The 14,802-nt window shown below is 48.9% G+C and overlaps 1 protein-coding gene across 1 annotated transcript; it reads left to right on the forward strand.

The window, feature by feature from the left end:
• Positions 1-396: 396 nt before the first annotated feature.
• On the forward strand, positions 397-5,875 carry LOC118588343 (serine protease 33-like). The gene is made up of 5 exons (XM_036194602.1): positions 397-533; positions 992-1,154; positions 2,615-2,895; positions 4,167-4,330; positions 5,615-5,875. The coding sequence occupies exons 1-5, from the start codon at positions 407-409 to the stop codon at positions 5,873-5,875; spliced, it is 996 nt and encodes a 331-aa protein (XP_036050495.1). The 5' UTR covers positions 397-406.
• The last annotated feature ends 8,927 nt before the right edge of the window (positions 5,876-14,802 follow it).

Here is a 14,802-nt window from a genome sequence, read left to right on the forward strand (position 1 = left end):
CCCTGTGGGGCTTGATCACATCCCTTACCCCAGAGTCTCAGTTCCAGTGCTGTGGGGGTGTGATCAGAACATCTCCTGAGGAGCCTGGGGATGCATCCTGTGGTTGGTGCAGTGCCAGCCACACTATGCACTGGTCCTGCATCAACAAAAGATGAGGGTTTCGATGCTGTGATTCCTGGATCAGGAGGGGGAAGACCGGAGGACCCCAGAGCATGCAGCACATAGAGAGACCAAGGTCTCTGTGCCCAGGAACAGTGCAGGTGGTGTTATGCCTCTTTCAAGGCTTCAGTGTAGGTGTGGAGGCTGAGCCCCACCCAGGGCGAGCCCAGAAACCACACCAGAGCTGCAGTCCACCTTCCTTCTTCCTGGAGTGTAAGGGAAACTTCTGGCCCCCAGCAGGTGTATCATGGAGCTGGCCCTGTCTGCCATTCTATTTGCCCTCTTTCCTGGAGCCCTGCTGGGGAGTGAGAACCTCATAGCAGACTCCTACAGCTTGTCTCCTATGACAGACAGTAGCATTAACCTGGATTCAGGTAAGGTGGGTGGGTGGGGAAACAATAGCCTTCAGGAATCTATATGGAATGTGGATTTTGTTACCAGGGCATTTGTTACTGTTTTTATTTTTTTTATTCTGTTTCTTTTAGTTTTGAGACCAGGCCTCATTGTAGCCTAGACTAGCCTCCACTTTATTATATAGTCAAAGCTGGCCTTCTGATCTTGATACTTCTGCCTCAGCCTTCAAGTCCTGGGGATACAGGAAGGAGTCAGCAGGAGCATAGGTTTAGAGGCAGACCCAGAGAGCTGTCTGGCCCTGGCTCCCCAGGGCCTTATATGAGGCAGGTACTGTTAGGAGCCAGGCATGGGGGTGGGGGTGGGGAGGCATCCTCTGGTGCGCACTGGTCAAGTTCCAGGGGCTGTGACAAGCCAGGTTTGAGAGTATACGAGAGGGCAGAGTAGCCCTGTGTCACAAAATTCTGCTGATTTCTTGCAGTGTGTGGACGTCCCAGGGCTTCAGGCCGCATCGTGTCTGGGCAAGATGCCCAGCTGGGCCAGTGGCCTTGGCAGGTCAGCGTGAGGGAGTATGGTGAGCACGTGTGTGGGGGCTCCCTGATTGCTGAGGACTGGGTGTTGACTGCTGCCCACTGCTTCAGCGAGTAAGTGTCTCCCTAAGGGTCACATGGGCTGGTGCTGGCTGGACTTCCCTATATTCCAGATGCCCTCATTTCTCCATTTGAACCTCAGCCTCTGCCTAATATGACAGGAGACAAGGCAGGGCCATGTCTCTTTACTATCAAAATTACCTGTCCAGGTTGTCTACCTGTCTCTGGGCTGGCCCTGGTGGCTCAGCCACCTGGTCTTACTCCCAAGAGGGATGGCTCAGAGTGTAGGAGGGCTTGCTGTAAGGCATGAGGATCTGAGTTCAATGCTCCTGCCCAACTTTGTGTAAAAAGCTAGGTGTGGCCGGTACTGGGGGTGTATGGGGAGACAGGAAGATCTCTGGGGGTTGCTGACTTCCAGTGTAGCTCTCGGATCTGTGAGAAACCTTGCCTCAAAGTCAAGAGTAATAGAGATAGAGCAGGGCCTCTGATATCATTTCTGCTCTCTGTACATGCACAGCAGCATGCACATCCACCAACAACACACCAACACACACACCAACACACATATACCAACACACCCCCCCAACACACACAACACAAACACACACACCCCAACACACACACAATACACCAACACACACCCCACCAACACATACACAACACAAACACACACACCCCAACACACATACACATACCCCAACACCCCCAAAACCCCCAACAAACACACATATACCAACACACACACACCAACACCCCCCCAACACCCCCCCAACACAAACATACACACTCCAACACACACACACATACTAACACACACACACACACACACCAACACGAACCCCAACACACACACACACACACACACACACACACACACACACACACACACAGAATCAACAGTTCTTGAAAAGCAGCCCTTGAGAACCCAAGGTCTTTGTGTATGTATGTGTGCACGTGTGAAGTATGCGTTCACGTGTGTGGGGGCACAGACATGCCACGGTGAGAGTGTGAGGTTCAGAGGACAACCTCGGGGTCAGTTGTTGCCTTTTGAGACAGGGTTTTGTCCACTGCTGTCAACACCTGCCTGCCTGGCTTGTTGGCCAGCGAGCTTCTCCTCTCCTGTCTTCACCTTCCACCTATCTCGGGACACACTGGGATTGCAGATGTGTATGCTCCTGGGCCTGCCATTTATGTGGGTTGAGGGATCCAAACTTGTCTTTGTGCTTGTACCGTAAGTGTCCTTCCACACTGACCGACCCATCTTCCCAGCACCAGCCTTTGCGAGTGACTTGACTTTGTGAGTTGTGCTCCAGACCTGAAAAGTGGAGGAGATGATGGTAGACTCATGGGTTATAACGATCATTAATGGTGGCCATTAAAGGGGGTGTTTGACATTGCTTCCAAGTGCTTAGCTCCCAGAAAAGCCCAGTTTATTATTTATAAAATAGCAATAGTAGAGCCTCTGCATAAAGATTGTCTTTCATTTTCACCCCTGACCTTCCCATTCTCACCAGGGACCAGTCCCTGTCTGCCTACACAGTACTGCTGGGTACCATCTCCTCCTACCCTGGGCCCAGTGAGCCAAAGGAGCTGAAAGAAGTGGCCCGGTGTATCAAGTACCCAAGCTATTCAGCAAATGAGCACAGTAGTGGAGACATTGCCCTGGTGCAGCTGGCTTCATCCATCTCCTTCGATGACTACATCCTTCCAGTCTGCCTCCCGAAACCTGGAGATCCCCTGGACCCCAGCACCTTGTGTTGGGTCACTGGCTGGGGACGCATTGCCACAAATCAACGTAAGGATGTTTGGAGCTGGTGGCAGGATAGGGGGAGAGTAGAAATATATGTTCAGCAAGGGCCAGTCTTGACACCTTCCCTAGGGCCAGCCCTACCCTCAGACGGGACCCCATGGAGTCTGTGCAAAGGATGTTCACCACAGAGAGTGCACTGAAACATTGCCATAATAGCCCATCACCAGCTGGCTGCCGCCAGCCCGCAGGTGTCCTCCTGAGGTCTAATCACCAGAAGGATAGTGTTACTCCTAGCAATGGACTGAGGGATGCTGATCCAGCCTGCAATACAACCTTTCTGTTACCTTTGCTGCCAAAGCCCTGTGCTTGCAGGGGCTCAGTTTTGCCTGCACTGCCTCATGAGGTCCTCGTTCTTCTTCCTGTCAGTGAGCTTTCAAGAGTGCTGACCTGGTGGGGTTAATGCCAGAGGTTCACGCATGCTGCTCTCTAAGGCACCTTCCTTTCTGTCACCAGTATGGTCTCATCACTGTCATCATGTTTGTGATCTCATCTTATTTTGGTGTCCTGAGGCTGATGGTGAATCAGATGGGTGTTCACTCTCAGTTCAGGAGACCAGAAACCTGAAGTGGAGGTGTTATCTGGACCTCAACCCTTTCAGGGCTCTAGGGGGAACCCCTCTTTGGCTCTCAACCTCTGCCAGCGCTGGGCAATCCGTGATTCTTGGCTGCATCACTCCAGTCTTGGCCTTGGGGTTCACACAGACCTCCACTGCCGTGTGTCTGCCCAGGTCCTTTCTCTGTCAGGAGGCTCCCTCCTGATCCACTGTGACCCTGTCTTACCCAGTCACATCTGCTGGTCTCCTTGATGCTAAGGTTACATTCTGAAGTTTTGGACAGACACGAATTTGGTGTCACATTATTTAAGCCACTTGGCCCCTAAGTCACCTTTTGACTTGATATTTGAAATGCTGAGAAGAGCAGGGTCATGTGGTGGATGTGATTTGACCATAGGTCAGTGTCCTGAAGCCAGGTATAGGCTCTTCTATTGTGTGCCCTCACCCCATGTACATCCCATTCCATTGCCCTGACACTGGAAGAGAAGCTGAGACCCACAGAGCCCTCCCACACCTGTGTGTGCCCTCCAGGGAGAGGAAGGGCAAAGACCCCAGTCTGTGACTGAGGATACCGCCTTCGAAAAGCTTTCAAGAGTTCATGTGGGGAAACAAAACCCTGCTCAAAGAAGCAGAAGCAATGACCTTGGCCACAAGGTCCAGTTACACACTCTCTCCCGCTAACTCTGCTCTCTCCCAACTCTAGCACTCCCGCCACCGTTTACCCTGCAGGAGCTGCAGGTGCCTCTTATTGATGCCCAAACCTGCAATGCCTACTACCAGGAGAACTCTGTTTCCAGCACGAAGCTTGCCATCTTCGAAGACATGCTGTGTGCCGGCTTTGAGGAAGGCGGGAAGGATGCCTGTAATGTGAGTGAGTCCTGTCCAGACAGTGCCCCTTCACCAGTAACCCCAGTGGGCAGGCTGTTTCTCTCCCTGTCACACTGAGAACCTTCCAGGAGGGCTCGGCATCTTCGAAACAACGGTACCACCACCAACGGTAACACACACGCGCACACGCACACACACCTCAAAGAAATCCCAGATGCTATCTCCCTTTCAAATATCATATAAATATTATCAGAGGGCTGGGAAGATGGTCCACTGTTGCATCACAAGCACAAAGAACTGAATTTGAACCCTAAGTACCCATGTATTAAAAGAAAAAGATAAAAAGCCGGGTGCGATAGCACAAGTCTATAATCCCAACACTGGGGGCAGAGTGGGGGGGGGTCAGAGACAGGCAGGTTCCAGGGGCTTGCTGGCCAGCCAGTCTAATCAAAATGCATGTTCCTAAGTTCAGTCAGAGACCCTGTCTCAAAAAGTAAGGTGGAGAGTGATAAAGGGCATCCAGTGTTGACCTCTGGCCTCTACATGCACACACAGGAGGGTACATACCTCTCCCCACATGCCTCACCTCTGTCAAATAAAATAAATATGATCAGAGTGCTGGGGGTGTGGGTCAGTGGTAGAGTGTTCACCAAGTGTTTGAAAGGCCTTGGGCTCCACCCTCAGTAGAGAAGAGGGGCAGAGAGAGGGGGAGGGAGGGAAGGAGGGATAGAGGGAGAGAGAGAGAGAGACATTAAATTAACACTAAGAGTGTTATTGACTGCATTTTCACAAGGAGGAGCAGGCCATGCTCAAGCTGGCTTGGGTTTATCCTTTCTCCTTCTCTCTTCTACACACCCTGACTGCCTAATACCTCCTGATTGTTACTTCAAAGAGAATTCTAGAGAAAAACCAAACAAACTGGGAAGCAGCATTGTCGGCCGCTCTGAAGTGGCCAGGCTCTCAGCTCTGAACCCACAGCTGCGGCAGAAGTTTAGTTAGGGACAGGTTGTTATCCCACCACCAAGGTCCCTGTTACCCCACCACCAGGGTCCCTGTTACCCCACCATCAGGGGGCCCTGTTACCCCACCACCAGGGTCCCTGTTACCCCACCACCAGGGGGCCCTGTTACCCCACCACCCTTCAGTTCTTGGCTCACCCATCTGCAACCTTCTAGAAACTTCCAATTCACTGATTCTGTCTACTATGATGAAGAGAGTCAGATGGGGTTGAGTTGGAGAGCTTCATTTTCCTACCAGTATAATAAAGGCAGCGGGCTCAAGGCTCAAGTAATCCTAACACCTTTGGATCCTTTTTCTCCTCAGGGTGATTCCGGAGGTCCCCTGGTCTGTGACATTAATGGTGCCTGGATCCAGGCAGGGGTGGTGAGTTGGGGATCCGACTGTGCCCTTCCCAAGAGACCAGGTGTTTACACCAATGTCAGCGTCTACACTTCATGGATCACAAACACAATGTGGAACTCAGCCCTAGAAACAAGAAGTTTCTCTCTGAGCCTTGCAGACACCTCAGTCTCTGGCCCGTTGCTGGCATCCCTGGCAAGCACCTTCCTCTTCCTGGGGGCCTAACCTGCAACCTCATTGTCCCAACCCTATATTTGGAACTTTTGCCCTCTCTCTTCTCTTAGGCTGGAGCAGCTTCTCACAGAGACCCCTTTCTTGTGCCCCTCTTGCTTAGCCACCTTCAGACAAGCACCCCATCCATGCTCTGCTCTCCAGGGACCCTCTCACTCCCACATCATTGAGACCCTTGGAACCATCAGCTGAGCTCTGGGCTCCTGGCCCCCACTGGCCCTGAGCTGCCTCTCACTCCCTGGGGGGTCTGTGGATTTCCAGAGGCAGAGGGACAAGTCTTTCTTGACTCTGACTCCAGGGTGCAGCCACCTTTCAGGGTATCCTTTGGTGGCTTCTGTGACTGGTCTGGTCTCTCTATCGTGAGTCTATATCTGAAACAATAAAGACTGGATGCAGCGGGACACATTTTCCCACAGCGTGGTTCCTCCTACGCCTATGAGCTTCTGTTTCCACAGGCACCCAGAGGATGCTCCTACATGCTTCCCACTTTCACAAACGGCACCTGCATAGTGTCACCAGATTCTTGGCACTCCTGTGTGTACAATGCTCTCAGCCCCATCACTCAGAAGCAGAAGAACAAGGGTTGGAAACTCCAGCTTGTCCAAGTCCTCTTGTCTCGGCACCCTTCCTTCTAGGAATGGCAGAGCAGCCCCTCCTGAAGATTCTGAGGCCATTGGTAGGACTGGGATAATATCAGGGCCATGAGTTGCGGCGTGGGGTGACCTCCAGGGTCATGGGTGGGTATGAAGTAAATTCTAGAGGTCATTGGCAAGATTGAAGTGAATCTCGGCATTACTGGTAGGGCAGGAGTTGCTTCAGCCTCTGCCCTTCCCTGTCCTTCCCTCCAGGGACATCTGGAGACTGCCTGGGTATATGACACCTCAGCTGAAGGACAGAGCTCAGGCTGCAACTCAGGTGCTGGTGGAGGTATGAGAAAGGTTTTATCTAATGTGTGGGTAGGAGCGTCAGCCTGTCCCAGGATACTCCTGGCCCAATGGCTCTTCCAGGGCACCCATAGCCCTTGGAGTCCCAGGTCCCCTTTGCCTCAGGTCCACAAACAGAAGAACCACCACTAGCCAGCCTCATTTTCCTCCCCCAATCCCCGTCTTTGGTGCTTTATACCATGGACACAGGCTCTTCCCTGAAGTCTCCTCTGGTGTGCATATGTCAGCAGCACTTTTTTTTTTTAAATGCCGAATGCCATTTATTGAAGGAGGGAGGAGGTCTTAAATACAGGCTTACAGCACAATGGGAGAACCCTGGAGGGCAGAAGTTTGCTACCGATGTTTTGGAATCTGCATCTAAGCTGTTAATGCCCAATATGCAGGATACACAGACAAGGAACTTCCCTTGGGCATTCAGGAGGGTGGAATCTCACAGGGAATTAGCATAGGGAGGATATCAAGGTCAAGGTCAGCAAGCAAGGCAACAGTTACCCAAAACGGGACCAGGGCTCTACAGGTCCCCCCCTTTTACTAAAAAATGAGCTTCTGGGGCTGGAGAGATGGCTCAGCAGTTAAGAGCAGTGCCTGCTCTTCTAGAGGTCCTGAGTTCAATTCCCAGTACCCACATGGTGGCTCACAACCATCTCTAGTGTGATCTGATGCCTTCTCCCGACATAAAGGAGTACATACGTACGTAGGGCACTCATACACATAAAATAAATAAATAAATATTTTAAAAAAAATGAGCTTCTGACTTAGGTTGCATGGGGCATCAGCAGGTCACCTTTCTGTCCTGGAGACGTCTGCCCAGGCCACACAGGCGCTCTGTCTTAGGATGGTGAGCGCCCCTCAGGCATTACCTGTCTCTGAATACTCATTATCATACAGGCTCAACTGTGTGTGAGCTGCAGAGTTAACTGCTGCCAAAGATCTCTAAGTGGTGCTGGGCTTGCAATCTGTGTGTTTGACACAGAAAAGACCAACAGAAGTCCTAACCCACCCATAGCTGGTAGGTTAAAGGCAACTGAGCCATTCCCTTCCTTAACAAGCCTTACTGCAAATTGGAGTCCTTGTAAGATGGTATCCCGAGAGCAAATGGAACTTGAGGTTGTATATTTATAGCTTTCAAAGCCAATTGAAATGTATATAACTATTGAATTAAATTTATCATGCCCAATAGAATGAAAGATTAATTAACTGTGGTAGCTACTTTTGCTGTCAGGGTCTCCACTGTGCTAGCTGTAGTAACCAATTATGAAATGGCAATCCCAGAAACAGTAGCAGCAGTGGCTGCCACTGCTATAACAGCAACAACAGCAGCAGTGATGTAAAATTATCTTCTGGAGCGTGTGGGCATCCACTGGCATGGACACAACTCCAGGAACACAAACCGCCAAGGCCCATTTTTCTCGATCCCAGCACAAATTAAGCTGGCAGCTCTGCAAAAGAACAACTAAGAACCATAAAGAAAAAACAGGCAGCTCACAAGGAGCATGGCTACATTCAGGCTCACAAATTTTAAAGTATCTTCAAAGGGGGTCAGCAGCACTCTTTATGTTTGCTGTGACAGGAATGTCAGTCTCCAGAGCTGTCTCCTGCTGGCTATCAGCCCCAGAGTCATCCACAGGCCCTCTGGGCCCAGTGACAGCCTATCTACAGACAGGGACAGAGATTGCAGTGTTGATGTAGATGGGACGGGGCTGGCTGGTCCTCCGATGGTACAGCACGTCCTATACGCACAGGCAGCCACACTGAAGTAAAAGCTCATATCTGTTTCCAGATCAATCATTCATTCATTCAGATATCACTATGACCATGGCATGCTTCCCATGTTCCCGAGTCTCCTCCATCTGTCACATCTGAGGCGCTCTCCCCAAACTCTGTGCTTACTGGCTGGGGTACACCAGGGAGGAGTGTGGCCCACTCTCTTCTCATGTGAAAGACTCTTTCCTGCACTGTCCAGCTGGGACATGACCTCCAACTGTTACTGTTCACTTTCTCAGGATCCCCATGGGGTGGCAGCTTAATGAGACAGAGGGGTCTGGGAAGAAGGTGTTAATCCCCTCGGAGGGACCTGGGGACAGCCAAGGCTCTTCCGAACTTTGCAGATTCTGTCTCAGGGGTCCAAAGAGCCAACACTGTCTGAGGGCAGCTGAAAACCTCAGGCAGGGCCACTTGGAGGCAGGTTATCTCATTTGATCTGATCTCTTACCGAAAGCTCCTTGGCCCTAGAGACACCGGCAGCCTGTGTGCTTCCTTTTTGTCTTCAGGTTCCCTGGTTCTTTCCTCCACCATCAACCCTTCAACTTAGCACATATTCATTCTGCAAGCACATTCCACATGGCACTCACGAGGAGAGAGCTTTCCAGCTCTTCAGTTCAGAGCAGTAGGGTAGATGGTTTATAGGTCTCTTGGGATCATATTTGTTCAGATCAGGGTACAGGGGTCCCTGCTGAGGAGATGCCACTAGCACAGGGACCAGAAGGCCAGGAAAATGCCAGTTCCATAGCTGTCTGAGAGGTAGTTTATGGTCCCCTGGTGGCTAGGGCAGATGCAGAGATCACTGTGGAAAGAACAGCCTGGGGCCAGAGATGGGAGTCAGGAAGTGGGGAGGGTCTGTGAGATGTCTCAGTGGGTAAAGGCAATTGTCAGTAAGCTTGATGACTTTGCTTTGATCCCTGGGACCCATCTGGTACAAGGAGCAGACAACTTTTTTAAGTTGTCCTCAGACCTACACATACACACACACACATACACACACACACACACACACACACACACACACACCCCAATTAAAAAGCTAAGAAAGCCTGAGAGGTCAGGTTGGGACCTGTGGCCTGAGCACCCCCTTGGGCTGCAGTCAGGATTGTCGTCTAGTCTCCCAAGAGGGTAGCTGGCACTGTACTGGGTGGTGAGCTGTGCTTGGATGTAGCAGCAGGGAGCACACAGAGACTGGCTGAGATGAGGGTGCTAGGGTGCTAAGAGATGCAAAAGGGTTCTTGGGGAAATCTTGGTCTTTTCTTACCCAATGGACCTGGTCCTCTAACCTGGGGATCCATTCTGCCCTTGAGTGTCCTGGCCAGTTCCTATGTCCACTGGCCCTTTCTTGGCAGGAAGGACTGAGCACAAGCTTGTGAAGTTAAGGAGACCCGTGGCTGTTGTTGCCACAGCAGCACCTCTTGGGGTTACCATTTGGGAATGCTCCCTGAAATGCCTCTTGGTGGGATCCCTGGTTGATTGCATCTGCCTTGCCACCAGGACTCCCAGGAAGTAGACACTCAGGACAGCAGAAATGCCTTGACTGGAGGGAGCCCCTGAAGGTAGTGCTGGGGAATTCACCGTTCTCTCAGTCCTGCTATGTCCTGGAGGAAGTGGGGCTTGAGACACAAAGAAGGCCTCAAATGGGAACAGACCTTGTGATAATTAATTAATTAATTAATTAATCAATTTATCCAAGACAGGGTTTCTCTGTGTAGCTTTGGTGCCTGTCCTACATCTTGCTCTGTAGACCAGGCTGGCCTTGAACTCACAGAGATCTGCCTGTCTCTGCTTCCCCAGGGCTGCATTAAAGGCATGTGCCATCACTACCCACCTTTATTTATTTCTTGGACAAGTTTTCTCTATTATGTCGCTCTGGATGTCTTGGAACTCACTCTGTAGATCACGGTAGCCTTGAACTCACAGAGACCCACCAGCCTCTGCTGGGATTAAAAGTGTGGGCCATTACACCCTGCCAATGATGGTTAATCTTAACATCTATTGTTATAGGCCATGGCATTAATACAGCAGTTGGCAATTGACAGTTCAGGTTTTGACCCACCAGACGAATAACTCTCTGATAGAGGGATCTCATAAAGCAAGGCTTACAGGACCACAGACTCTCAAAACTAGGTGCTTCTGTCTGTAATTTCTCTCTTGTGCAACTACATCTCTTCTAAAAATGGCTGTGGGTATTTTCCTCACTGCCTGTTCATTTATCTCATGTATATATTCTATCTACTGGGCACGCGTCTATCTGTGGATGGCCAGGAAGATGATTTCTTCTTAAGCTGTATAATTTTGATGAATAGAAATAATACTAGGACATTTTTCATAGCTCAGACTGACATCAGAAACAATACTATTCTTAGACACAAAGACAGCTTTTTATACCATTAGCTGACTTAAAACCTCAAAACAAATTCGAAGTAAACTAGTTGCTTCTACAAATGAAATGCACAAGGATAAGTTCTCCGTTGTCTAATTGTGGAAACAAGGTCAGGCATGACACATCTTTAGTGCCAATTTTCACTTTCAAAAGCCTGGCTGATAACATTAAAGATACAACGCCCTGCAGCAACTGACTGCACACACTCTCAACCTCAGTTTATGATACAGGACTCAAGGTTCAGCCAGCTGACTGTTTATTGCTTAGGTCCTGAATTTCAATGCACTCTCCATGATGTCTCTCAGGCTCTGTGCCTCCCACCTATAGTGGGTAGCCATTCTAGCTTTGACCTGGAAGTTCCAACCCCCATTGAGGCTTTGGTAATGGTCATACCTACAAGGCGGGCCTGAGAGAGGAAGCTGAAGACCCCAGTTCTGGATGCAGGGGCTCTCTTGGTTCCTGGACCCTGGACGCTGGAGGTAGACTGAGCAGAGTTCTCTAGAGAACACCGCCGGACTGCGACACACCTTTCCTAGACCCTGCAAACTACCTAGCCCTTCATTTGTAAGTTATGCCACTAAATAAACCTCCCTTTTAACTATGTGGAGTAGCCTTAATAATTTCACCAATACCCACCTGCATGGCCAAGAGTTGCCATGATTATTCACTTCCAGCTGGTCAGTGTGGCATCCCTAGCCTGAGAGAAACTGTGTGATTTCTCACAGCTCTGTTTCTTATTGTTTACTCAAGAAATGCTATGTGACCCTGAAAATGTCATTCATATATTGTCCAGAGTTTGTTTTGTGGAGAGTGAGTGAGTGATGTAGAAGAGAGATGTGTGTGTAGAAGAGAAGTGTGGGGGAGAGAGAGATGTAGCTGTGTAGAAGAGAGATGTGTAGCTGTGTAGAGAGCTGTGTAGAGGAGAGATGTGATTGTGTGGAGAGAGATGTAGCTGAGTAGAGACAGATTTTCAGAAAGGGATTTTTTTCAAGATGAAGTAAAGAGAAAGTTACCACCTGAAAGTGTATGTTTCTTTCCTTCCTTACCCCTCAGATAGAAAAAGTCTAGCCCTTGCCACATTTTTTTTTCTTTCATATCGTGGACTGCTGGAGGCTGGCCTTCCTGGCAATGATGATTTACCTTGACAGCCTTGAGAATCATCTAGATTATAGGCAGTAAATATTTTTCTGGGTGTGTCTCTGAGGGTGTTTCTAGGGATAATTTGCTCTCCAGGGTTCTGACCTAACGAATAAAACAGTCCCTTGATAGATTTATAACATGATGGCATTATCTGGAGATGGTAAAAATAGGTGTGGTGATCTGAAGGAGAATGGCCCTCATAGGCTCATATATGAAATATTAGCAATGTTTGGGAAGGATTAGGAGGTGTGTCCATGTTGGAGGAGGTGTGTCCCTGGGGATGGGCTTGGAGGTTTCAAAAAGACCCCACCATCCTAGTTAACTCTTTCTGCCTTGTGCTGTGTATCAAGATGTGAACTCTTAGCTACTGCTCGAGCACCATGCCTGTCTGCATGCTGTGGTGTTTCTGCTCCAATGGTCATGGCTTCTAACCCTCTGAAACTATAAGCCCCAAATAAACTCTTTTTTCTGTAAATTGCATGGGTCATGGTGTCTTATCACAGCATTTAAAACTAACTGAAACAGTGGGTGAGACCTAGCAGGAGGAATTATTTTACTGGGGCTTCATCCTTTTGGAACCATCTCTTGCCTTGTTCGTTTTTGTTTTTGTTTTGCTTTCTGCCCTCATGATGTGAACTGTTGTGCTCTGCCATACCTTCCCTGCCATGACAGCCTGGCAGGTCTCAAACTGTGAGCTGACACAAAGCCTTCCTCCCTCAAGTCATGTTGGACATTTTGATCATATTAACAAAAAACTAGCCTCCAGTGGTCACAGATCACTGGGATCTTGAGATGGACAGCCTGGCAGTGTCTTTCCCCTCTTATATGCTTTCCTTGACCCCTAGACAACAAAGTTATTAATGAATTAATTGGTTTATTATTGTGTATTTATGTGCATGGTGTCCTGGAGATATACACCTGTCATAGCTCAGATGTGTCAGAGGACAGCATTTTGCAGTTTGGTTCTCCCTTTTACCTTTAGGTGGGTTCCAGGATCAGCCTCAGATGAAATGGCTTTTTCTAAGTTTGTCCAAGGCAATTTTAACCTTCATCAAGTTTTTTGTTTTTTGTTTTTTGTTTTTTGTTTTTTGTTTTTGTTTTTTTTTCCAGAGCTGAGGACCGAACCCAGGGCCTTGTGCTTGCCAGGCAAGCACTCTACCACTGAGCTAAATCCCCAACCCACTTCATCAGGATTTAATCCAGGGGAGGCTAGAGTGGAGGTTCAGTGGCTATGCTCTTGCAGAGGACCCAAGTTTGGTTCCCGACATCCACGTCCATCTCCATGCTTTGGATATTGCTCTGTGTAAATAAAGTGCTGATTGGCCAGTGGCCAGGCAGGAAGTATAGGTGGGACAAGAGAGAAGAGAATTCTGGGAGGTGGAAGGCTGGAGAGAGACACCGCCAGCCACCGTGAAAAGCAACATGTAAAGACACTGGTAAGCCACAAGCCATGTGGCAAATTATAGACTAACAGAAATGGGTTAATTTAAGATAGAAGAAGCAGATAACAAGAAGCCTGCCACGGCCATACAGTTTCTAAACAATGTAAGTTTCTGTGTGCTTTCTTGGTTGGGTTTGAGCAACTGTGGGACTGGCAGGTAAGAGAGATTTGTCCTGACTGGGCCAGGCAGGAAAACTCTAGCTACATCTCCATCTCCAGGAGATCTGATGCCTCTGGACTCTGAGGGCACCTACACTCACATACATGTATTTCTGACTCCCCACTTACATACATCATTTTATAAAATCTTTAGGGACTGGAGAGATGGCTCAGTAGTTAAGAGTACCTGCCCTTGCAGAAGACCTGGGTTCACTCCCAGCACCCACATGGCAGCTCACAACCGTCTGTAATGCCAGTTCCAGGGGATCTGAGCCCCCTTCTGGCCACCACTGGTTCCACATATGCATATGTTGCATTTATACGCATGCAGGCAAAACATTTATACACATAAAATTAAATTTTCAAATCTTTTTATTTTCATTCATATTTAAGTGTATGTGTGTATGTCCATGGAAACCAGAAAACCTAGAGCTGGTGTTACAGGGAGTTGTGAGATGGCCAACACGGGTACTAGGAACTAAACTTAGGTCTTCTGGAAGAGTAATATGTGCTATTAACCACTGAGCCATCTCTCCAGCCCCATAAAATAAATATGCCTTAAAATATTTAATTTATATATAAGGAAGCATAAAGAGGACTATTTGGGGAGAAGGGAGCAGAACAAATGGAGGAGTGGGAAGAGAAGCTGTAATCAGAGCATGATAAACACCACACGTTTTCACTTATGTGGAATCTTCATTTGAAGATTCTCTACTATTTTTTAAATTAAAAACTGTATGTGTAAGAGTCTTTTGCCTGAGCAGGGTGTGCTGGTGCACACCTTTAGTCCCAGCACTCAGGAGGCAGAGGCAGGCGGATCTCTGTGAGTTTGAGGCCAGCCTGGTCTACAGAACGAGATCCAGGACAGGCACAAAGCTACACAGAGAAACTGTCTTGAAAAACAAAGAAAAAGTCTTTGCATGTATGTATGTCTACCACATGTATGTATACCACATGTATTAGAGGTCAGATCCCCTGGAACTGGATTTAGTACATTTGTAAACTGTCATGTGAATGCTGGGAGCCAAATGGGGGTCCTTGGCAAGAACAGAAAATGCTCTTACCTGCCAAGCCTTCTCTCTGGCCCTCC

This window comes from Onychomys torridus, chromosome 8 (genome assembly GCF_903995425.1).
Source record: "Onychomys torridus chromosome 8, mOncTor1.1, whole genome shotgun sequence".
Lineage (NCBI taxonomy): Eukaryota > Metazoa > Chordata > Mammalia > Rodentia > Cricetidae > Onychomys > Onychomys torridus.

Bases quoted from the DNA above. Each gene is read 5' to 3' on its own strand.
- LOC118588343 (XM_036194602.1), top strand. From the start codon at position 407: ATGGAGCTGGCCCTGTCTGCCATTCTATTTGCCCTCTTTCCTGGAGCC. The intron at 1,155-2,614 runs GTAAGTGTCTCC...CATTCTCACCAG, and splicing joins GCTGCCCACTGCTTCAGCGA to GGACCAGTCCCTGTCTGCCT. The intron at 4,331-5,614 runs GTGAGTGAGTCC...TTTTCTCCTCAG, and splicing joins GCGGGAAGGATGCCTGTAAT to GGTGATTCCGGAGGTCCCCT.